General features: G+C 41.1%; 1 protein-coding gene across 1 annotated transcript; it reads left to right on the top strand.

The window, feature by feature from the left end:
* The first annotated feature begins 16,113 nt into the window (after positions 1 to 16,113).
* LOC106848368 (hornerin) lies at positions 16,114 to 23,909 on the top strand. Its single transcript, XM_044758685.2, has 3 exons — positions 16,114 to 16,320; positions 17,190 to 17,348; positions 19,054 to 23,909. The coding sequence occupies exons 2-3, from the start codon at positions 17,211 to 17,213 to the stop codon at positions 23,122 to 23,124; spliced, it is 4,209 nt and encodes a 1,402-aa protein (XP_044614620.2). The 5' UTR covers positions 16,114 to 16,320; positions 17,190 to 17,210; the 3' UTR covers positions 23,125 to 23,909.
* The last annotated feature ends 1,503 nt before the right edge of the window (positions 23,910 to 25,412 follow it).

Here is a 25,412-nt window from a genome sequence, read left to right as displayed (position 1 = left end):
AAAATGACAGACAGATTAAAGCTACTAAAGAGAAGTTGAAAGATATGAAGATAGTTGAACCTTCGTCAAGAACCAAATAAATGGACTAGAAAAGATATTAAGAGATATATAATAAAACTCTCTGAAATGAAAAAGTAGCTAGATACAAAGAAAGGACCCACCATATACCTAGAAAAAAGCCAATATAGAAGGATCAATATGGAGATACATCCCAATTAATTTACTAAACTTAAAAGATAAATGGGGCCAGCCCAATGGTGTAGTGATTAAGTTCAGGTGCTCCACTTCAGTGGCCCAGGGTTTGTGTGTTCGGATCCCAGGCACAGACCTACACACCGCTCATCGAGCCATGCTGAGGCAGCATCCCATATACAAAAAATAAAGGAAGACTGGAACATATGTTAACTCAGGGACAATCTTCCTCAAGCAAACAGGAGGACTGGCAACAGATGTTAGCTCACGGCTAATCTTCCCCACCAAAAAATAAAATAAAAATAAAGAAATTTTCAAGCCTTAAAGAAGAAAAATTATTTTCCACAAGGCATAAAGTCAGACTCAAGTTTTGCTACACAACATTCAATGCCAGCAGACAACAAAGACAACATTCTGAAGGAAAGTATGATCAAGAATATTTTAGCCCAACAGGATCCTTCAAGTGGCAATAGTCTCTAATGTCAAAGAACTCAGCGAATATGGCATCCATGAAGCTATCAGTCAAACAAAAAAAAAAGCCCTAAGGTAAGAGCCCAAAAGAACTCAGAAATGAAGATAGTTTAATAAAAGGCTAACAATTATGAGAATTTTATTTGCCAATATATATAATATATATTATATATAAAAACATAAAAATATAAATAAAGTAAACAATGAAATAATGTTGTATACAGGTTCAGATAATAACATATATAACATAACAACATATATGTATATTATTGTTGTTATCTGAATCTGTGTACAACATTATTTCATTCTTTCATTAGAAAGAATGAGAAGATAGAAAGAGGCAGGTGAGAAGTTGAAAACTGCTGATTTCCTTAACTCACAATAATCAAGTCAATTAATACAGTCAAAATCTGAAACACATAGTTTTAAAAAACATAATCTGGGCCAGTCCCATGGCCAAGAGGTTAAAGTTCCGCATGCTCTGCTTCGGCAGACCAGGGTTTGCAGGTTCGGATCCTCGGTGCAGGTCTACTCCACTCCTCAGCCATGCTATGGAGGCATCCTACATACAAAGCAGAGAAAGACTGGCACAGATGTTAGCTCAGGGCCAATCTTCCTCAAGCAAATAATAATAATAATAATAAACTACTACATCTTAATGTTTTTCATAATTATTTTTCTTAACTGTAGAAGATTATTTTAAAAACTAATATCCCTTGTGGTAAAAAAAAAGATTCATCTGAAGGCCAGAAATTATTCCATTGTCACTTCATTTTCTTTTTCTTCTTGAAATTCATGCAAAATTACATAATTTTATTTTAAATAGTGTGATTTGTAAGATCCCATTTTATCCCTATCTGCCTATATATGTCTATTTGTCTATCCAGCAATACATTTATTTGTATATAAGCAAAGAAAGATGTCTAGAATGAGTACACTAGTTATTTCTATGTAGTGGAATTTGAGGTGATGTGTTAATTTATCCTTTATAGTTTTCTTTACTGCTTGAATATTTTGCAATGAAGTGTATCCTTCTTAATAAGTAAATAATCATTATTCTCATCTAAAAATAACAAAAACAGCATAATTTGTACGTTAAAAAAAAAGTACAGAAAGGTTCTAGACCAGCTGTAGGATACGGATGAAAAACTGAAGATAGGAAAAAAGAAAATTTTCTAGACATGTGGCTAAGGGTTAAACACTGAAGTCCCCTGAATGTTCTTTGAGAGACCCAAGCAAAGATTACAGTTCCTTTTAATTAATTTTGCTATGAGTGCATGCAAAGACTGGACAAAATGGAGCAATAAAATTTTACAGTTTTATAGTGGGATACAGAAACGCAGGACCAACTTTGACAAGTCTAATGCTGGTAACAAACAGAAAGCTGTACCCCCAGCATCAAGGTCAAAGCAAAGTATTATTCAACAACTAGTAACAAGACAAAAAGAGTAAAATTAAAGGAAAAGGAGAAACAAGAGTAGGAATCAACTCCTTCTCAGTCAGGAGAGTGCAGAAGAGGTGCATGTCTCAGGTGAACAACAGCACAGCACATTTCCACATTCAAGCAACAGAGAGCGCAGGGTCACTCAGGGGAGTACAGGAGGGTCTGGCACAAAGGGTCTAGGTCAAGCCCAGGTCACTCACAGAAAAGCGAAAGTGAGTGACACCAAGTTTCGTACAGCTTGTGGAAAGTCACACCCCTGTTCCTTCAGGAGGTTTGGGAGAGAAAAGCATGAAACCAGCTCTGTTGCTTCTGGGAGTGGAGAAGGGAAGAGCTCTGGTGATCTGTTTGGACGGGAAATCAAAGGACGTGAGTCAAACTTGACTCAGTTGGGGGATGTTGAGGACAGAGATTTGAATCTACCTCTGATCATTCAGTGGTGATTAGAACAGTTCTTCCTAATGAAAGAAATAAAGAGGTGGTGATCCAGGAGTTTACAGAGGACCGAAAAAAAAAGAGGATAGGCAGGGAGTGCTCAGTCACCAAGCTTTGGCCAACACGAGCCTATCGGCAAATAAAATTCTCAACTGTTAGCCTCTTTTATTAAGCCATTTCCATTTTCTTATAACTATAAATAACTAGTCCAGCTCAGGTTCGCACCCTCAATAGAGATTACACATGCAGGAAGACCGTCTCAAAATCTGAGTTGAAAAGAAATGCTTCAGAGAAAAAAACAATTAGGTCTGAGGATTCTAGCAGAATGAAAAGGAGGTGAAGCTAACTACGTTTAGTTCATAAACACAGATTTTATTTATGTAAACTCCAATTATTTCCAAAGAGAATTTTAGTTAGCCTTTCTAAACTGTAACTTTATTCTTGGTATCGAGTATTTTATAAGTACGTGAGATTCTTGGGTGAAAATAGTGGAAAAAATGAGAGAAAAATTGTGGTAAAACTAATATTTACCTGCCTACCATTTGCCAAGCACTGGAAGGACTTAAGACACTCATTCCTTTTGAGATTCAGCCAAAATTTTTTTTAATCTCCAAGCTAAATTTTCTGACTTTTTCAGGTGTTGTAAGTGAATCTTATAAAAGCTGGTCACAATTCTCCAAGGAGTTAAAACCACAGGCCTAGAGATCCTAGTCTGGAGTCCAAAGCAGCTCCTGTAACACCCTGTATCCCATTCCATCACAGTGTTGTATGACACGTTGATTGCCTACAATGTGCCAAGCATTCTGCTGGGGATTATACACGGATAACTCATTTAATCCTCATAATAACCTTGAGCTAGGTACTGTTACTATCCATATTTTACAGATGAGAAAATTAAAGCAAATAAGGTAATTGACTTGCCCAAGGTCACACAGGAAGTAAGGACGGGACTAGATTTTAATCCCAAGCAGTAAAACTCCAATGCTTCTATTCCTGCCCACCATGCAATATTGCATCCCTACAGGACACAGGAATGGGGAAGCAATGCCAAGTCAGGCATATAGACTGCCATCCTTCATTGTCTGGCCTTCAGAACTCAGAAACTCTTGAATTTATGGAAATGACATATGGGACCCTGAGTTCAAATGACTGGATTGCAATAATATTCACAATAAACAATCAATGGTTAATGCTTCTCTGCCTTAGCCTCACACTTCCCACATATTCTTTTGGAAATTTAATAGGTCACTTGCCAATGTCCAAATGAACACTTATTGTCATGACAAAAATCCAAAACCCAATTGTGGATAACAACTCTCAGCAAACTAGGAAGAGAACAGATATGCATGTATATTTTAACCAAAAGACATGTAGAAGAATGTACACAGCATCACTCTTTGTAATAGTCAAAAACTGGAAGCTATCCAGATATCCATCAACAGTATAAGAATATATAATTTGCAACGATTCATACAACGCAATAGAAGAGAACAATGAGAATGAATAACTATGTCTCATACATAAATGTGGGTGTTAAATGAAAGAAGCCAGACATAAAAGTGCTATGTGATACCTTTTATATAAAGTACAAAAACAGGTGAAATGAACCTATAGTGTCAGAAGTTAGCATAATGGTTACTTTTTTGGGGAGTCAAGAATGCCTGGAAGGGGATATAATTGGGGACTTTCTGGGGGTGCTGGCAATATTCTGTTTCTTGACCTGGGTGTCAGTTACATGGATAGTTCGGTTTGAGAAAATTCATCAATTTGTACACTTACGACTTGTATACTTTTCTGTATATATATTATACTTCAATAAAAAGGTCACAGAGGGGCCTGCCGGGTGGTGCAGAGGTTAAGTTCACACCTTCCGCTTCTCGGCAGCCCAGGGTTCACTGGTTTGGATCCCAGGTGTGGACATGGCACCATTTGGCATGCCATGCTGTGGTAGGTGTCGCACATATAAAAAGTAGAGGAAGATGGGCACAGATGTTAGCTCAGGGCCAGTCTTCCTCAGCAAAAAGAGGAGGACAGGCAGTAGTTAGCTCAGGGCTAATCTTCCTCAAAAAAAAAAAGCTCACAGAAAAAAATATGAGTGATTAGGATGCAGACAGCAGGCCAAAAAGTGGAATATCTTGTGCCTCTTACTCACTCTCCCAATCCTACCGTCTATCTCCCCATCAAGACTAACTTGTATTCTTCCCTGTGCATCCCTCTCTTAGGCATCCTCTTGCCATTTGAGGGCTCCTTGATCATCACTTTCTAATTCTGCCTTCAATACCACATGTCAAAATTAGATTTCAGTGCCCTGAATGCTGAAGACCTCAAGATACCAGAATATTTGGGACACAAAATAAAGAAACTTAACCCAGCAAGATCATGAAATAATCTTAGGAGTGAAGGGGAACACTCCAGGATGGTGGGAAAGCTTACAAGAGAACAAAAAGCACCTGGGAAGTGGATCTGGGAAGCCTGACATCTGAGGTATTGATAGAGAAGGAGAGAGTAGCCAGAGACTGGAAGCAGAAAGAAAGGAAGATTAGCACTCAAAGAGCACAGCAGGCTGCAGGTCCTGGGCTAGAGCTGGGCTAGGAGAGGCCAGGGCCCAAAACACACAACCCTCTGCTAAAAAATTTCCTACAAGTAGGCCTCCAAAACCCCAGCTGAGTACCTAACTGTGCCTCCTAAAATGAAGTCACACTAAATATTTATAATGTGACACTAGATAACAGATCACCTTTCATTTGAGGGAGAGAGAGCACATAACACAGCACACCTGAAGTCAGTCAGGGACAAAAAGACAAAGGAATAAATACAATTTTTTTGGTTTTTAATCATTTTGTAGCATAGTCATCCCCCAACCCCATCTCATTCCTCTACTGCTGTTTTTTTCTTATTGGGTCCCTGGCTCTTTTGCTATGTTTTTTCCCAGTAAGGTCTTCATTCATAGAGTCTGAAAACACAGAGGAAATAAAAAAGCAAAAAACAATATTGGAGGAATGCAACTCACAAATCACAATTTCCCTGAAGTTGTGCTCCAAGAAACATGAAAACCTACCATGATCTTCCGAAGTTTAGAAAGAGGACTAGGCAGTGCCCAGATCACACTGCACCCACTGCATCATTCTCCATGAGGTGTCCAGGGAAATAGCCCCCAAAAGGAAAGTCCTTCAAAAAGACATTTACATTCTCAGTCCTCTCTTACTGGAAACACATACAAGTACATAAGTTCACCCAATTAGGACAGCCAACATAAGGTTAACAACTAAATTCTGATAATTATATAATAATATAGCTATGAGCTTTAATGTAACTAAAATGTCAGGCAATGTGCCAGATAATTGACATAATTAGCTTATTCAATACTCTCAATAGCCCTTTAAAACAGCATTTTATCCTCACTTTAAGGATGAGGAAACAGACCCCAGAGGCTAAGTAACTTGCCTGAGGTCCCATCACAGTAAAAGAAGAGCCAGGAGGCAGACTCAGGTGGGCCAGACTCCAAAGCCTTTGCAGCTGACATTGTTCCAGGCTGGCTGTGGCCTGGTCCTCTCAAGTAGGGCACCAATATAGTTACGTGCATGTTGAGTCAACCCCATCATATAAACTTTCCTCGAAAGGTTTTTTTTTAAAAAAAACATAGGAATTGCATAAGGATAGTAAAAATATTAACTGAAACATAGCCACACTACATATGAATTACATATAATTCAGTGATTATTATTTTGAGTGATAGGAGCACATACACTGTGCATGAGCACGAACAGGTCCCAAGAGAGAAAAGGTAAAAAGTGGGAGAAGAGTTGGATCCCAGGGTTCGTGGACGAAAAGTTCAGAACAAAGAGAGAGAGCAAAGAGCATCTCATACCCCTTAAGGAGTACTCCAGGAGGAAAGGGAATTGACCCCAAAGTAGTCAAGAGTCGAAGGGCCTAGGTTCCACATCACTTCCCTGGTGTGCTTACCACCACTGGGGATGCCCCAAGTTGTTTTAGAAATCCTAAAGTGGAAATGAATCCCTGGGAAACTAGAGAAAACTGTGAAAGCAATTCACTACTTAGAGATGCTGATAAAAGAATTAAAACTTGGATGGAGAGACTGAGCCTGCCTTCACCACCACAAGATCAGCATTGCTTGAGGAATCTACAGCTTCAACATAAAAGTACACCATTGGTAATTGGTGACATAAGGCCACGCTTGGAGGACTTCTAGAACTGTATCTCAGTGATTATTCTGTTAGATAAAGAGTCACAGCTCAGGATACTTTTGTATGCTATTGTTAATATCTCCTACCTCTTGACTATCCTCCCCCAAGCTATATTTGGGCAAGAAATTACAAGTAAAATGCTGGTGATTCTGTGTAACTGCCACAAACTCTGTAATCCTCTTCTCTCCATAAAAAAGCCCCTGGCCACTCAACCTACTTCAGGCCTATATAAGCCTATCAAACCCGGCTGAGAGCAGTGTGGCATAGAGAGGTCTTGTGCAAAGCTAGACCAATATTCTTAAGATTAGAGATGAAACATCTGGCACAATCCAGACGATGGGCCGGTGAAAGATAGTAAATGATGGATGAAAAAATGATAAGCTAGCAAGGCGCAAGTAAGAAGGGACAAAAAAAACAAAATCCAAAGTAAGAAGATTCCTGTGAGGCCCCTGCCTTTTAAATTTTGAATCATGGGAATATATTATCTATTCAAAAAAATTTAGTTTTTAATTCAAATTTTAAAACATTTCAAGTCTTCTGTTCCACTTCACGAAAGGCCAGATAATCTCCAAATCCCTTTAGCATAGCATTTGAGGCCTTTCTCATATGGCCTTACCTGCACGTCTCCCACATTCTTTCCCTCACCCTAGGCATTCTAGCTTCACTGGACTACCAATAGTTACCAACCCCCTCTGTCAGAATTCTTGCCTTTCTCAGAATGTTCCCTCTGTCTAGAATGCATGACCAACAAATATTTATTGAGTACCTACTATATGACCAGTATTGTGCAAGGTACTGAGAACACAGTAGGCAAGGAAAGAATTCAGCAATGCAGGGCCCTGGTCATGCATCACCCTCTTGGGAGACATTCCTTGATCTTTCTGAGGAAGAATGAGTTAGTCCCTCACCTGTCATTCCACAGCAATTTGTGAATACCTTGATTATAATCATCATATCCTATTCTAGGCAGTTGTTTCACATCTACATCCTCTAGACTATGAACTCCTCAAGGGCAGGGACCATATCATCTTCATACGTAGAACCCAGTGACTAGCTTGGTATCTGGCATGTGGTAGGCCCTCACGAATCCCTGATGAATGAATTGATGGCCTCTGAATACTGAGATTCTTCTCCTGGACTGAACTTCTCTCAGTTACATGGAGCTAAATTTATCCCTCCAGAACATGGCCCCACCTGGGATTTGGGGGGAGGCAAGGGAGTGCTTAACAAGTTCCAGCTCTTCTTTGCAACTCCTTCTACCTACCAGCAGCAAGAAGGAGCTGTCTGATACTTAGCCGCAGAGAATTCCTCCCAAAGCACTTGCCTTCTATCCTTCCCAACCATTTCTAGTAACAGTATCTTCCTCCATGCCTCAGCTGATGCAGCAGTAAGGAAAAAGATTGAATGTGTTGAGCATTTTGCCAACTTATAAACTCTTCTGGCCCTAACTGGCTCACTTTTGTCTCTGGAGAGCAGAGTACCACCTAGCAAATAAATGCTAGAGTAAGCAGAGGGCAAGGGTACCACAACTTCAAAATTTGTGTGGGGTCAGCCTAACTGTCATCCTGCCCAGACAGACACACTCTGACCTGGATATATTTTGACAGACACCCCATGGATATACGGATGAGCAGGATGGTTGGCCTCAGCATTGAAATACAGGAATATATTCCACCTGGAATAATACCAGCTTCAAAATGGCCCCTCTTTAAATGGTAACAAATAGCTCCTTCAGGAAACCACTCAACAAAAATTTCAACTCCCTTTCACTCCTACAATTATAGTCACACATCTCAAAGGGCATTGCCCTGATGAACTGTGACTGGCCTGTGTCAGCTTTGTGGAGCCCTTATAGGAACACAGTGGATATTGCTTCTCTAGCCCATTGAGCAGGAAGAGGGAAGGAGAACTAATGGGACAACTGTTTGAAATTATACAAATTATTATTTGTCAATGATATCTGCCTTTGGGGAGTTTGCTTCCCTTTATCCCTTGCTAAATCTTGGCCTCAGTGTGCAAGTCAACATGACTAAAACACACCTGTGCCACTGTCTGGTCACAGAAATAGGCTCTCAGTGAGGGTACAATTTACTACTCCAGGGTTCAGTTATTTAAACATCTAAGCAAAATGAGATCCTTAGAAATTCTGAGGGTAAAAGGCCAGGATAGCTGTGGGATTAGCTGTGTTGAAGGAACTGAGGCATGGAGAACTAAGTGCTACCCTCCAGTTCATAAGATGAAATAGGAAAATTAATTAACATATGAATTTCTGGTCCTGTTACCACTTTATTTCTTGAATAGAATTGATCAAAATACTATCTAAGCTAAACTGAGTGGAGGCAGGCAAAAAGATTTACTTGATTCATGGAATTATAGCTTTCACACTGAAAGAGTCATCCATCAGACATCCACTCCAGTGTTCCTCTGATGCTTGGATCCACCCAAGAAAAATCTGGGCCCAGTATAACAGGAAGACAGGCATCTTGTTATAGACAACCATGAGACAGCTCTAGATATTCCATGTCTGCTTACAGACAATCTGCATATGCAAGGTCTGGATCAAGTATAAACAGACATTGAGGATCTAGTTATAGTGTAATGATAACACTCAGGAAACTCATATAGAAAGTCAACATCAGTCCATGGATGGTCTGAGTATGACTATGGACAGCTGAGACACAGGGAGTCAGAATACAGGTATAGATACTCAGAGTCTCACCAAGGACAGACACACACTGAAGGGCAGTCTGGGACCTACAGAAGAACAACCAAGATCCAGCACCAAAAGCATACAATTTAGCCATGGACAAACAAGCGACAGCTGTGGACACGCAGGATCTACTCACACACAATCATCATTTACTCAGTCTGAGTCCAGTATCAAGAAACAAGGAGGATCCAATTATAGCCAGTCCAGTGATACTGAAGGACAATCAGAAGACAGGGAAAGATGATCTTCCCCTTCTCATGATAAGTCTGAGTATGGCCATTGAGAGTCTGGATCTAGCACAAGAGGAAGAGACCACTCTAGCCACGGGGAACCTGGAGATAGGCCAGAGTCCTATCAAGGGTGGCCATTTATTCATAGGTAAGCTAGGTCTACCCATGGAGAACTAGGGTCCAACACAAGAGAAAGACATGGGTCTATTTATGGACAATCTGGGTCATCTCACAGGCAATCATCACCTATATGGACTGGATCCAGAACAACAAACCTCAGGGATCCAGTACTGATCAGGCCAGTGAAAGTGAAGGACAATCAGAAGACTCAGAGATACAGTCAGAATAAACCCATGGATGGTCTAAGTCCAGTTTCAGAAACCAGTATGAATCCACTCACAGCCAGTCACTAGGCAAGTCTAGACATTCAGGGTCTCTGCGCAGCCAGAGAGCTCAGTGGAAGGACAGGAATTTCGCCAGAGTCAGCTGAGGGACAGTGGAAGGTACAGACAAGATGAGGATGTTTACCAAAATGGCAGCTCTGAGACAACAAGTGGCAGTGAAAGCAAGCAAAAACATTTTTTTACACCAACACTCCACTCTATAAAGATAGCCACAAGCAAAGGAACCATAATCAAAGTGAGACCAACAGGAGAGAAACTAACTCAAAACTTAAGTGAAGACGTGAGAAGAAAAACATAAAGCACAGGAACTTACTGTGAAAACTTCTTTTTGAGGACAGTTATCTGTCTCTATCCTTTTCTCTAATAATGTAATTCTACCCCAATCTTTCCACGTACTGTTAATTTTCTTTTAAAAGATAGTGTATACTTGCCCTCCTCAGCAGATGTCAGTGATATAAGTTTAAATTTTAATAGTATTATAGAAAAATTTTTGTGTGTGGGGTTCAGTTAAAGTTAAATATGAGCGCTCAAGTTTTGAAGTTTCTGCCAAATTTGACTTTACACACAACTCTTAGAGGAGATGTATTAGGTCTTACAGCATCATCAGATCACTGAGACTACAATACCCTTAAATTTATAGACAGAGCTTCCAAGTCTCTGGTTTCAGACTATCTAATTGTATAAAAATGCCAATAAAAATTTATGAACAATATGTCTTCCCTCTTTCCTGCTCCATTATCCTACTTTATAAATGGTAAGACTGGAAACCAATCCAAACAGGCAAAGAACTAAGGATGGAGCTTTGAAGAACAAAAACATTTAAGCATATCATGGAAGAGGAGCCCTCAAAAAAAGCCTGAAAGAGGATGTGAAAATCAGATTGTAAAGGGTTGAAGAGTAAATGGAAGATGAGGAAGTCAGAGACAGAGAATGCTCACTGCCCTTTCATGGAGTTAAGTCAGGAAGGGGTAGAAAGAGTTAGATGACAGGGATAAATTAGACCACACTAATTCACCATCACTCCCTCATCTCAAACCTTTTCTTTCTCTTTTATTGCTTTTCTTAGTGAGTATACCACCATACACACAGTCATACAAGCCAGAAGCCTTGACTATGTCCATTCCTTCATCTCTCGCCTGACTGATTTTCCTTATTCTACCTCATTACCCTATAGTCTATTATCAACATAACAGTGAGTCAGATCCTGTCTCTCCTCTGCTCAAAACTCTACATAATAAAAAAGCCAACTATATGGGGCTGGCCCAGCGGCGTACTGGTTAAGTTCTCGCACTCCACTTTGGCGGCCCGGGGTTCACGGGTTCGGATCACAGGCACGGACCTACACACTGCTCATCATGCCATGCTGTGATGGCATCCTACATCCAAAATAGAGGAAGACTGACACAGATGTTAGCTCAGCAACAATCTTCCTCAAGCAAAAAGAGGAAGATTGGCAACAGATGTTAGCTCAGGGCCAATCTATCTCATCAAAACAATAAATAAATAAGCCAACTATACAGTATGTTAAAAGTATGTAACAAATAGAGCGGTCAGGGGGGGGCCTTATTGAGAAGGTGATATTTGAGCAAAGACTTGAAGGAGATAAAAGATAAAGCCAAATGGCTATCTGAGGAAAGAGCATGCCTGAAAAAAATTCCTAAGGAAGGAGTGTGCCTGGTTGTTCTGGAGAATAACAAGGAAGCAGCATGGCTGCAGCAGAGTCTAAGAGAAAAGGGAAAGTAGGAGGAGAGAAAGTCAGAGAGGAAACTGAGGCCCAATCGGTTGACACTCATCACAGTCACACTAAAGTCTCTCTCTCTCTTTCACACACACACACTCACACACACACACACTCTAAAAGACAAGGGTTCTGGATCTGACTGCCAATAACCAAAGTCTCCATGTCTCGGCTTTTCCCCTCCCATACCGAAACTCCGATGTCCCCTCTGATATCTGCCAAGCTAGCGGATCTTCGGTACCGCTTACTCCTACAACCCTTAGAGGGCGCCTGAGGAGCCAATCACTCCAATAACTCTTCCACATCTAGCCACTTTGATGGACCAGGCCTGCATGCCGAAAACCTCAGGCAGGCAGGAACTAAGGGATACAGGCTACGAATGGCCATGCCAAAAAGAGCATCAAACAGCAAGTTAAGGAGACGGAAACACATTAGAGAAAGATAATGACAGAATAAATAAGAGCACACGAGTAAGAAGGAGCTCTGAATTCCCAGCATCTATGGCATTTTTGAGGTCTTGGAGGAGAAAAGGGAGAAGATTAAGAGGAGACAGAAAAAACTGAATAGGAAGACAAATACCAGAGCAGAGTATATTCCAAGGCCTGGGTCTGGAGCTGAAAGCTATACCACCTGCCTCCACACCCCGCAGAGAATGCATGCTAAGCTGTAAAGCATATGAGTCCATTTTTTATTTTTTAAGATAAGAGAAAAAATCACCCTTGAACCTGGGGAGAAGGATATGGAGGGAAATGCTTTTTGACCAGTTTTATATTATAGCTAACTTCTTTTGACTCCACTTACCCCAAAATCACGACCATCCAACATTCTGTGCTTGTTTTGTCCCTGTTTTTTTTACAAAGTCTCCAACTCATAGAGACTACAAAGAACAATCAGAAACTGCATGGGAGAGGGGAGAGAAAAGGAGAGAAAAGATGAGGAGAAAGACTGTGTAGAATTTCCCTAAGGCCCAGCAGACGGCGCTATAGGAACATTACTCCGCCTTCAGACAAGGGCACAAGAGTGAGCACACAGGAGTGGGAAGAAAATTCCACTGTTGATCCTCACCAGTTTTGTTTGTTGGTTGGTTGGGTTTCTTTTTTTAGGTCAAACACTCCATTCCTCAAGAACTGTTCCCCAACCCCTGCCTTTTCCAAGACATGAATAATCCTCCACTGCCTGGCTATTCCTAGGAAGAAGCAGATTTGAGTTTGAATCTTGTCTTCCCCACTTACCAGCTAAGTGACTCGAAACAAGTTACATGTTTTCTCTGAGCCTCAGTTCTCTCATCTGAAAAATGGAGGTAATAATACCTACATCATACCTGTCTTGTGAGGATTAATATAATGATGTACATAAGCGCACAGAGCACTGTGCTTGGCATAAACGGGAACATAATTTCCTTTCTTCTGCCAACACACGAAGGCACTGAAAACCTAGAACACGACACACTCCATGAGAAATCTCTTCTTCTGGACCTTGTCATTTCCAAGGGGAAAACCACTAACCAAACTGATGAGGGGGATCTTCGTGCCCACCCGAATGCTGTGGAGCACACACTCTACTAAAATCATGAATCTCAGTCTTGGAAAGGACTTTGTGATGATCTAGTCCAACTCTTACATTAGTAATTCTCAAAAGAAAGACAAGAGGACAAAATGCACATTCAATATGCCTCGTTTTCATGACACAAACCAAGAAATAAAGCTCAACAAAACTCTGGCTGGTGATATTGGAGGACACCCAGAAAATAAAGCACTGAAAGCATTAAAACTGCTTACGTGACACATGAAGTTCCTATAATACCCCTGGCAATAAGTTCAATTACTCTGCAAAGAGCTCACTGCATTTTCAGTCAATGCAGATATTAACTTCTTCCTTACATCAAGTCAAAATTTACCTCGCTTTTTTGAGCATCCAAAGGTCATTTGTTCTGTTCCTTTCCCAAATACCTCACACATGCCAACATTCACAAAAAGACACACACACTTTTCTCTCTCACAAGAATTAATGGGGCCAACCCTGAACCAGCCAGCCCCAGTTAAGTTTGGTGCACTCTGCTTTGGCAGCCTGGTTTCAGTTCCCAGGCGCAGACCTATACCACTTGTCTATCAGTGGCCATGCTTTGATGGGGGCTCACATACAAAATAGAGGAAGATGTGCAACAGATGTTAGCTCAGGGCGAATCTTCCTTAGCAAAAAAGAAAAAAGAGAATTAGTGGTTCTGATGTCCCCCACTTCCCAGCACTTCTCTTCCCTCTGAGATTCTCCTCTCTGGCAAATCTTCCTGAGAAGTAAATACAGAAAAGGGGGAGGAAGTGGCAAACTACAGCTCACAGGCCATATCTACCTTGTTGCCAATTTTTGAATGGCCCACAAGATAAGACTGCTTTCTAGATCTTTAAGTGGCTGAAAAAAAATTATTACATGTGAAATTATATGAAATTTAAAGGTCAGTGTCAATAAATTAGTTTTACTGAAACATAGCCATGCTCATTTGTTTACATATCATCTATGGCTGTTTTCATGTTACAAGAGCACAGCCGAGTAGTTGCAATAAAGACCATCTGGCCCACAAAGCCTATAATATTTACTATCTGGCCCTTTCCAGACAAAGGGCTGACCCCTAGTTTAGGAGAACACTGGCCCCAAGAGCATGTTTCACCTGAAATAGCTTCACCCACAACCCTCTCTTTTCTCTGTGGCAACAGCGGCTCCTGCAGGAAATTAGTCTTCGCCCAACAAAGTCCACCTCCTCTGCATTCCCACAGGCTCAGCCACACCTTAAAAAGCTCATTCCTCTGACGAAGCATGATAACCTGGCCCAAATCAGGCATCCAGAGGAAACACAGCCACAGTATGGATACTGCCACTACAGCCCTCTGGGTAGCTCTCAGAAGAAAACACACAGCCTAATAATGGTTGAATTTGGAATTATGTGATTTATCATTTGCCAATAGTTGCTACCACTCCTCCCAAATCCTGATGATCATATTGCACAAGTTTGAAGTCTGTGTAACTTCACCCAGCTTCAGTGATACTGGTGTTAGACATTCACAATGCACGGCGTGCAGAGCAAGGTCCTTAGGGATAAGCAGAAAGTCACTTGTTGATTCTCAGTGCTAAGACTCAGTTTATATTCAAGTGAAATCATATCCTCTGAGGTGAGGATGGCAAGAGAGAGGGCAGACCCTAGTCTTACCGTGAAAAAGCAGAACTTGGTCAGTGAAGAGCGCTGAGGTTATGACCTCTGCTCCTCTTTCAGTTCAATTTGACAAACATTTATCGGGGACCTTTATGCGCCAAGCAATGTGCTGAGTGTCTAGATGACACAGGGATTAATAATGCCCATTCCTTATTCTCAAGGAGCTCAGACTCTAGAAGTGATATAGGCACACAGGCAAATATATATCTGTATGTGTATGTGTATGAGAGAATATACACGAAATAATTAACAGGAGCTATTTCTGGGTAGTAGCATTACAGGTCTTTTCATTTTCTTTGCTTATCTATATTTTCTAATTTTTTATATTAAACATTATATAGTAAGGCAATTTTCAAAAATTATAATATAGTATGATTGATATTACAATAAAATTATGAATAAGGTACATAATTATAACTCTGTCTAGAGTAATTCAAGAAAGATTTCCTAGGGGATGTCTAAGGTGGATTTTGAAGAATGAATAGGAGTTAACTAGGCAGATAATGAGGAAAGATATTCCAAGAAAAAATATGAAGTAGCATGGTATATTCAGAAAGGTTTAAGTCGTTAATTACAGGTGGAGCTTAAAGACGAATAGAGAGAGAGGAGATGGGGCTGGAGGGAAGCCACTGGATACCATGGTAAAGAGCATGGATTTCTTCCCAAGGTTGTATAGTGGTTGAAGTGAAAGCTACATTGATGAATGGCCACTAAGGTCTGGTAAATAGAGTTAGGTAAAGAGACAACAGGGCCTCTGCAGCCATGATCCATTCCAAGAGGTAGTAATAATCATGGGTGACACTTTGGCTGGATAAGGAAAATTGGCTAACAAGGAAGAGTTTGACTAGGTCATCTTTAAGGTTCCTTTTAAAAATCACATTCCATAATTCTTTGACATTTGGTCCCTAATGTCCCTGCACACACTTCATTCAACTTCTTAAAGTCCACATAATTTGTTATCAAGGCATTATGCTAGATACCTTGTTGAATTTGCAAAGAGGTCTTTCTGTAGTGTTTAGAGACTCTGGCAGGTGGGGCTGATACTCGCCCAGATTTGGGAACTGCTAATGCAATAGCCGGCCAACATGAGAGGAAGTGAGAAGGTAAACACCTGGGAGGTGGAGATGGAGGTGGAGCTGTGCTTGTTTGGGAGTGAATTAGGAAATCTGAAAGAGAGCAGCTCCTCCCTAAGATGGACCATTATTCCCTCTATAAAAAGGCCACTATCCCCAACTAGCAGCACCCTGTAAGCTGCTTCTGTCTCCATCCTACTTGTTCCTCTGGTGAACTAGGTAAGTGAGCAGGACTACTTAGAGCTCTAAATTATAAGAATCCAGGATGTGCTCTCAGGCAAAGAGGCACTGGATACCAGGCATTATTTTAAAATACTTTGGGGAACTGCGGTATAAGTTTAACTTTATTGAGAAGGAAAATGAAGTGATAACTAGGACTGATAGTCCCTCATTTCTTTGGGGTCATTTCCTTAAAGATCATGGGACTCTAATAATCCACTAGGCAGGTTGCTTCTTTTACTACTGAGCTCTTTCTCACTGTTGAGTAAGTGATAAAGCCCGAGGGTCAGTCCCCGCTTGGAGAATGAAAACAGAAGGTGAGCCACTGAGCCTATAGCAGCTGCACCCAACTCCATATCAGCTAGGCCTGTGGTTGGCTTTGTGCACTTTGACTACTTTCTCTGGCCTAGAAGTCATGAGGGTCCAGTTTAGTCACTGTGCCCCTTAGTTGGACTCAGGGATGCCATGTAGACAATGGATCAGTCCCTCCCTAACGTGATGGTTGGGGCCTAGAGAGGAATCAAGCAAGTGAATGGATTGGCCCCCTCAGGATTTCTACAACTCAAGGAAAAAAGCTCATAAAATTATCCCTGGTAGAGGCAGGGAACCCAAAAGACAAAGCCACTTTTCCTATATTCATTCAGGAACGGAAACAAGAGATACAGATTCTGTTCCTAACTTCATCACTCTCTTGATGCATGGCTTGAACAAGTCATTCAACTCTGGATTCGTTCTTCATTACAACAGGATGAAATTAATCATGGCTGACTAATTCTGAACAATTACAAATGACTGAAACTATTTATGTATTTAAGCAAAAAAAATGGAACAATAAGAAGTGGGTCTCTCTCATTTTTTTTCCCCTTTAGGTTAATCAAATTTACAAAAAGATGCCTGAACTCCTGCAAAGCATTGTCACTGTCATCGATATTTTCTACCAATATGCCACCCAGGATGAGGAGTGTGCCAGGCTGAACAAGGCAGAACTGAAAGAACTTTTGGAAAATGAGTTTCATCAAATTCTGAAGGTAAGAACTCCAGGTCAGGGCTGAAGACAGCTACACTTCTCTTCTTCACTCCTCCCTACCTTTTTTCACAGATGTCAAACTCCTAGAGGACTCTTCCTAGTCAGTGATAGAGAACAGGCTTTGGTAAAGGCTTGGAAATAAGGTCAAAAGTTGACCCATATTGGTCTCCATAACATGACCAAGGGGTGATTCTACTAAATAGCAGACAAAACCCATAGTTTAAATAACGTCCTATGAGAGTAGCAATTCTTCTGGAAGAGAAACTGAGATGGTCCTTAGAAAAACTGCAAAGTAGGTGAAATACATCTTCTTCCCTTTCTTTTTCTTTCCTCAGCCCAGAACATCCTGACCACTACCCATTTCTGAGACTCTGGCACTATAATGCCTCTGAGTTCAGAAAATTAACATCTTACTCCTAAATCATAAAATAGGGTAACCAACACCTTAAATATTAGCTATAGAAATAAATATTTGAGAGTTTGAATCTAGTTCTTAATCTTCTATTTATTAAATCCAGCTGCCTACTGAATATTTGTATTTGGATTCCTATGGATGTCTTAAATTCAGTGTGTCAGATGCAAAACACATCATCTTACCCTCTTAAACTCTCCTTCTCCTCTTTGTCCAAGGCAAAAATCTGGTGCCGTTCTTGACTTCTTCTCTCAGCAGACTCCTCCACCCTCCAAGCTCCATCAAATTCATCAACAGTCTCTCAAAACAGTCCATTTCTCTCCATCACTATTGTTAGTTCTCTGGTTCAGGCCACCTCCTACTTCCAATCTGTGTTGGATGCAAATCTAATCACTTCACACTCAGTTCAAAATCCTTCAACAGCTCCCAGCTCTTATAATAAGTCCAAAGTTCCTTAATATGACTTAAAAAGGCATGATCTGGCCCCTATTTATCTCTCTAGCCACATCTCTTGACTGCTGAGACTCTAAATTTAGCAATCCTCTATTTCTTTCAGTTCCTTGTATGAGCCATGAGTCATGCCTTCTCTCACCTCCAGCTCTTTGTTTATATTGTTCTCTCTGCCTGGAACAATCTTTTGATCCCCCTCCCTCCCTTCCTATCCCTTCATTTGGCTAATTCCAACTCATCCTTCAAAAGACATCACTTCCTCTCATTAACCTTCCTTGAACCCCAAGTGATTCCCCTCTGGTATACTCTCATAGAAACATTATCACAATAAATTATCATTTTGTTTGTGTGTCTAGCCCACTAAACTTTAAGTTCCATTTCTTCAGGAATCAAACTCTTTCACTGCTTTATCCCTGCATCTAACTCAATGCTAGGCAGATAGTTAGTGCCCAATAAATCTTTGTTGAATGAGAAGATGAATGAATGAATTAAAGAGTGGACAAATAAAGAAAAGTCATATATAATAAATGGAAGTATCCAAAATCATTATTTATAAATTAGCTAATCATTCATATTTGACCCATTCTTTACAAAAAATAATTGATTCCTTTGTTTCCTATCATCTTCCTTGCATCCTCTTCTAGCTATTTCTTACTGCATTATTCATTGTATATTCCTTTCTCTCTTTGTGCTCAGGATAGAGCAGTCCACCCTAAAGGACTATGTGGTTGAGCTCCACCTAAGTAAGCCAAGCATTCACATTTCTACAGCCTTCCTTCAACTGGCTAGCTGGGTGTTTGGTCCATACTGACAGAGCCGCCCTTTGTACCTTCTTCCTATGCAGAATCCAGATGATCCAGACACTGTGGATATCATCATGCAAAGTCTGGATCGAGATCATAACAGGAAAGTGGATTTTACTGAATATCTTCTGATGATATTCAGGCTGGCTCAGGCTTGTAATAAAATCATCAGCAAAGATTACTGCCAAGCTTCAGGGTCAAAGCAAAGAGACTACAGTCACTGGCACCAAGAGGAACAGAGTGAAACAGAAGAGGAGGACAAAGGGCAAGAATCATCTTCCAGTTATTCAAGTTGGAGTGCAGGAGAAAATGATTCTAGTTCCAGGGGCTCTAGAGGAAGCATTAAACACAGGTCTGGATCAGGACAATCTTCTAACCATGGTCACCAAGAATCTGGATCTGGACAGTCTTCTAGCTGTGGACAATATGGTTCTGGCTCCGGTCATTCTTCTAGGCAAAAACACTATGAATCCAACTCAGGTGGTCATTCAGGGAGTTGTGGAAGACAAAACCATGGCTCTGGATCAGACCAATCCTCTAATTATGGAAAATATGGGTCTGGCTATAATCAATCTTCTGGTCAGAAATACCATGAGTCTAGCTTAGGATCCAATTTAGGTGAGTCATCAAGCAGTGGAAAACATGGATCCGGGTCTGGTCAGTCTTCAGGCTTTACTCAACACGAGTCTACATCAGGACAGACCTCCAGCTATGGAAAACATGGTTCAGGCTCAGGTCAGTCTTCAAGGGATGGCCAATATGGATCTGGATCAGGTCAATCTTCTGGCTTTGGGCAAGATGGTTCTAGCTCAAGAGAATCTTCTAGCTTTGGTCAGCATGGATCTAGCTTAGGTCAGTCATCAACCCACGGACAACACGAATCTGAATATGGTTCTAGCTATGAAAAATATGGTTCTACTTCAGGTCAGTCCTCTGGCTTTGGACAACAAAGGTCTGGATCAGGTCAGTCTAGCTATAGCCAACACAGATCAGGTTTAGGACAGTCTTCTAGCTATAGCCAACATGGGTCTGGATCAGGTCAATCTTCCAGCTACAGTCAACATGGGTCTGGTTCAAGTCAGTTTTCTAGCCACAACCAACATGGGTCTGGCTCAGATCAGTCTTCTGGGTTTGATCAGCATAGATCTGGCGTAGGTCAATCATCAAGGTGTGGACAGCATGAATCTAGATATAGTCAAACTTCTAGCCAAGGAAAACATGGTTCTGCTTCAGGTCAGTCCTCCAGTTTTGGACAACAAGGGGCTGGATTAAGTCATTCTAGCTATGGCCAACACATATCTGGCTCAGGTCAGTCTTCTGGCTTTAGTCAACGAGAGTCTGGCTCCAGAGAGTCTTGTGGCTTTAGTCAGCATGGATCTGGCTTAGGTCAGTCCTCTAGCTATGAACAATCAGGACAGTCATCAAGCTATAACCAACATGGACCTAGATCAGATCAGTCTTCTAGCTATGGAACTGGTTCAAGGCAGTCGTCTAGCTATCACCAACATAGGTCTGGATCAGGCCAATCTTTTAGCCACAGCCGACATGGGTCCGGATCAAGTCAGTCTTCTAGCCACAGCCAACATGGGTCTGGCTCAGGTCAGTCTTCTAGTTTTGGTCATGATGGGTCTGCATCAGGTCAGTCTTCTGGCTTTGGTGAGCATGGATCTGGTTTAGGTCAATCCTCAAGCTGTGGACAGCGTGAGTCTGGATATGGTCAATCTTCTAGCCATGGAAAACATGGTTCTGCATCAGGTCAGTCCTCTGGCTTTGGACAACAAAGATCTGGGTCAGGTCAGTCTAGCTACGGCCAACACATATCTGGCTCAGGTCAGTCTTCTAGTTGTGGCCAGCATGGATCTGGCTTAGGTCAGTCTTCTGGCTACAGCCAACATGAGTCTGGCTCAGGTCAGTCTTCTGGCTTTAGTCAGTGTGTATCTGGCTCTGGTCAACCCTCCAGCTATGGACAACGTGGTTCTACATCAGGACAGTCATCAAGCGGCAGCCAGCATAGATCTAGCTCAGGTCAGTCTTCCAGCTATGGCCAACATAGGTCTGGATCAAGCCAGTCTTCTAGCCACAGATCTGGCTCTGGCCGGTCCTCTCAACATGGCCAGCATGGGTCTGGATCAGGTCAGTCTTCTGGCTTTGGGCAACATGGGTCTGGATCAGGTCAGTCTTCTGGTCTTGGGCAACATGGGTCTAGCTCAGGAGAGTCTTCTGGCTTTGAGCATGGATCTGGCTTAGGTCAATCATCAAGCTCTGGACAGCATGAGTCTGGATATGGTCAATCCTCTAGCTATGGACAACATGGTCCTATTTCAGGACAGTCATCAAGCTATAGTCAGCATGCATCTGGATCAGGTCAGTCTTCCAGCTATGGCCAACACAGATCTGGCTCAAGTCGATCTTCTAGCCATAGTCGATATGGGTCTGGCTCAGGTCAGTCTTCTAGTTATGGCCAACATGGCTCTGGCTCAAGTCAGTCTTGTAGCCACAGCCGACATGGATCTGGCTCAAGTCAATCTTCTAGCCATAGCCAACATGGGTCTGGCTCAGGTCAGTCTTCTAGGCATGGCCAACATAGCTCTGCCTCAGGTCAATCTTCTAGCTATGGACAACATGGTTCTATTTCAGGACAGTCATCAAGCTGTGGTCAACATGCATCTGGATCAGGTCAGTCTTCCAGCTATGGCCAACACAGATCTGGCTCAAGTCGATCTCCTAGCCATAGCCGACATGGGTCTGGCTCAGGTCAGTCTTCTAGTTATGGCCAACATGGTTCTGGCTCAAGTCAGTCTTCTAGGCATGGCCAACACGGCTCTGGCTCAGGTCAATCCTCTAGCTATGGACAACATGGTCCTATTTCAGGAAAGTCATCAAGCTGTGGTCAACATGCATCTGGATCAGGTCAGTCTTCCAGCTATGGCCAACACAGATCTGGCTCAAGTCGATCTTCTAGCCATAGCCGACATGGGTCTGGCTCAGGTCAGTCTTCTAGTTATGGCCAACATGGCTCTGGCTCAAGTCAGTCTTGTAGCCACAGCCGACATGGATCCGGCTCAAGTCAATCTTCTAGCCATAGCCAACATGGGTCTGGCTCAGGTCAGTCTTCTAGGCATGGCCAACATAGCTCTGCCTCAGGTCAATCTTCTAGCTATGGACAACATGGTTCTATTTCAGGACAGTCCTCAAGCTGTAGTCAATATGCATCTGGATCAGGTCATTCTTCCAGCTATAACCAACACAGGTCTGGCTCAGGTCAGTCTTCTAGCTATGGCCAACATGGGTCTGGCTCAAGTCAGTCTTCTAGTCATGGCCAATCTGGGTCTGCATGGAGTCAGTCTTCTCACTATGGCCAACACAGCTCTGCCACAGGTCAGTGTTCCAGCCAGAGTCAACAGGGGTCTGGCTCAGGTCAGTGTTCTAGCTCTGAACAATATGGGTCTGGTTCACGTCACTCATCTATCTCTGGTCAATGTGGTTCTGGATCAAGTCAGTATTCTGGCACTGAGCAGTATGGGTCTGGTCCATGTCACTCATCTAGCTCTGGACAATGTGGTTCTGGATCTGGTCAGCAACATGAATTAAAAGGGAGATGTAGTTCAAGTTCAAGTGGAACTCATGATGAGTATAGTAGGTCCAAAATAGGCTCAACTCCCAATCAATCAAGAAGAAATAGCCAGGAATGGTCAGGGTACAGCCAAAAAGAAAGAAGTAGGAGTTACAGCCCATCAGGTAGTGAGCCTGATAGATATGAGAGTATTCACAGACAGTCAAGAACATGTAGGCAACAAAGCCAAGGATGGAGCCAGGGTCAGCAGGAATCTGGCTGTAGCTATTCAAATTGTAAAGAAGGGCAATCACGAAGCAGTTATAGACAAGCAGAAAGCTACTCAAATTGTGGTTCTGGACAATTTACTCCTTCCTATGAACAGTCTAGATCCAACACTACCAATACATTGTTAATTTGCAAGGAGGATAATAGACAAGGTGGCTATTATGATCAGAGAGAAGGGAGTAACTATAGAGGGGGAAGTATTGGCTCAAGTTCCTACAATTTCCGAAGTAGCACTCCACTCTATGACTATGTCCAAGAGCAGAGGGGCTAATTCTAGGGATGAATAATAAATAGAATTGAAATTAACTCAAGCAGCAATATAAGAAATAAGTAACTGTTACAGGCAAGCAATTCATTATAAAACTTATTTCTAAAAGTGGATGTATCTATTTCTATCTTTTTCTTTTAAACATGTAACTACTCTAATCTGTGTTATTGGGTTCCTTCCAAAGAATGTAGGGTATGTGGGCTATTTTGTTAGGAAATACTGAGTTAAATAAATACTGTGTGGTACTAAATTTAGAAGAATAATGCAAAGTATTTAAGGAGCTTGGGGTTTAGTTGCGTCTTTTTGAGAGCTCATCTTTGTACGATGTCAAAGCTAAACTTTCATCTCTAAAGAGTGAAAAATTATAAATGCATTACCAGTTCTGAAGCCAAAATTTCTCTTACAGCAACATGGACCATAATTTTTGGTCTGCCCCACATTAGATGGTGGCAGAAAGGAGGATGCCCTAAAATCAAAGATACCACGTTGGTAGTTTCTTTGCGTATCAAAACCACCAAGCCCCTATTCTTAGGTGCATCTATGATTCCACTTATATGAAACTTACTAAATATAAAAATAGAAAGTTGATCAGTGGTTGACTAGGGCTAATAGAACTTAAGAACCTATGAATTGGCTGGAAAGAGGAACATAAGGGAACTGTCTTGAGTGATGGAATTATTCTACACGGAGATACGTTTTTGTCAAAACTCATAGAATTGCATACTTAAAATTGGTGTATTTTATCATTTGTAAATTATACCTCAATAAAGTTAATTTTATTTAAAGTCTCCACAAGGCTTTTTGTGAAGCTTCACACACTAATTCTAAAATTTATATACAAGAGCAAAGAGGGGCTGGCCCCGTGGCCAAGTGGTTAAGTTCACACTCTGCTTCAGCAGCCCAGGGTTTCGCTGGTTCAGATCCTGGGTGCGGACATGGCACCACTCACCAAGCCACGTTGAGGCGGCATCACACATGCTACAGCTAGAAGGACCCACAACTAAAAATATACAACTATGTGCTTGGGGGATTTGGGGAGAAAAAAGCAGGAAAAAAAAAGAAGATTGGCAACAGTTGTTAGCTCAGGTGCAAATCTTTAAAAAAAAATAAAAAGCAAAGAATCTAAAATGGCCAGGACAATTTTTAGATAAATAAGGAGGAGGAATGTCATCTTACCAGTTATCAAAATATATTACAAAGTGACATTATTTAAGTCAGTGTGGAATTGTTATAAGGACAGACATAGAGCAATGGAACATTCAGAAACAGACCCATGCATCCTTGATATATAACAGTAACGGCTCTGTATCAGTGGGGAAAGACAAATCTTTCAATCAATAGTGCCAAGATAATTGGTTTTTCCATATGAAAAAAAGTTTTATCTCCACTTCATACCATATACAAAATCAATTCCAAGTAAATTAAAGGCCAAAGTGTGATAAGCCAAATTTTTTAAAATTGTAAAGAAAATATAGGAGAATATCTTTATGACTGCAAAGTAAGAACAGATTTCTTAAATAAGAAATACAAAAACCATGGGAAAAAAGTCATTAATTTTACTACAATTAAATTCTAAATGTCTATAAATCAAAAGACACTCTGAAAAAGTAAAAAAGACAAGCCACAGACTAGGATAAAATTTCTGCAATGCCTACAAACAACAAGTGATTAATAGCCAGACTGTACAAAGAACTTCTAAATATCAAACTGGGAAGAAACAGTGAAACTTCTAAAGAGAAAATTCACCAAAATAGAAATATAAGTGGCCAAGAGGCATTTTTATAATGATACTCAGGGAAATGGAAAATTAAAGCACAGTGAAATACCATTGCATACATTTCATACCCATCAGATTAGAAAAAGCTAAATTCTGGCAATATCCAGTGTTGGGGAAGATAAGGAGCAATGAAGGTCTAAACTGGTAACCACTTATGAAGCAATTTGGCAACCACACACGAGTCAGCAAAATGCTGCAAATGACTTAAAAGTTCAACTGAAGAACAGATAAATAAATTGTGATATATCCATATTCTAGAATGCTATACAGCAATTAAAATGAATGAGCTAGAGGGATATATATATATATCTCAACACGGACAAGTCCCCAAAATATAATATGGAATGAAACAGTGAGCCCACCTCTTTCTCTTCTTTGAGCTGCAACACTATGGTTCTTAGGTTCTGGAATCATAACAAAGAAAACAGAAATGCTATGAAAAACTTGGCTGAGCTAAGTCTCAACGTGGACAAGTCCCCAAAATATAATATTGAGTGAAAAAGTTGTAGAACAA

Source organism: Equus asinus, chromosome 25 (genome assembly GCF_041296235.1).
Source record: "Equus asinus isolate D_3611 breed Donkey chromosome 25, EquAss-T2T_v2, whole genome shotgun sequence".
Lineage (NCBI taxonomy): Eukaryota > Metazoa > Chordata > Mammalia > Perissodactyla > Equidae > Equus > Equus asinus.
Note: the sequence above shows the minus strand (reverse complement) of the source record. Positions and strands in the feature narration are given on the sequence as shown.

What these genes read in the sequence shown, in the direction of transcription:
- LOC106848368 (XM_044758685.2), top strand. Translation starts at nt 17,211, where the DNA reads ATGCCTGAACTCCTGCAAAGCATTGTCACTGTCATCGATATTTTCTAC. An exon ending in AGTTTCATCAAATTCTGAAG is followed by an intron (nt 17,349 to 19,053) that starts GTAAGAACTCCA and finishes CTTCCTATGCAG; the next exon opens with AATCCAGATGATCCAGACAC.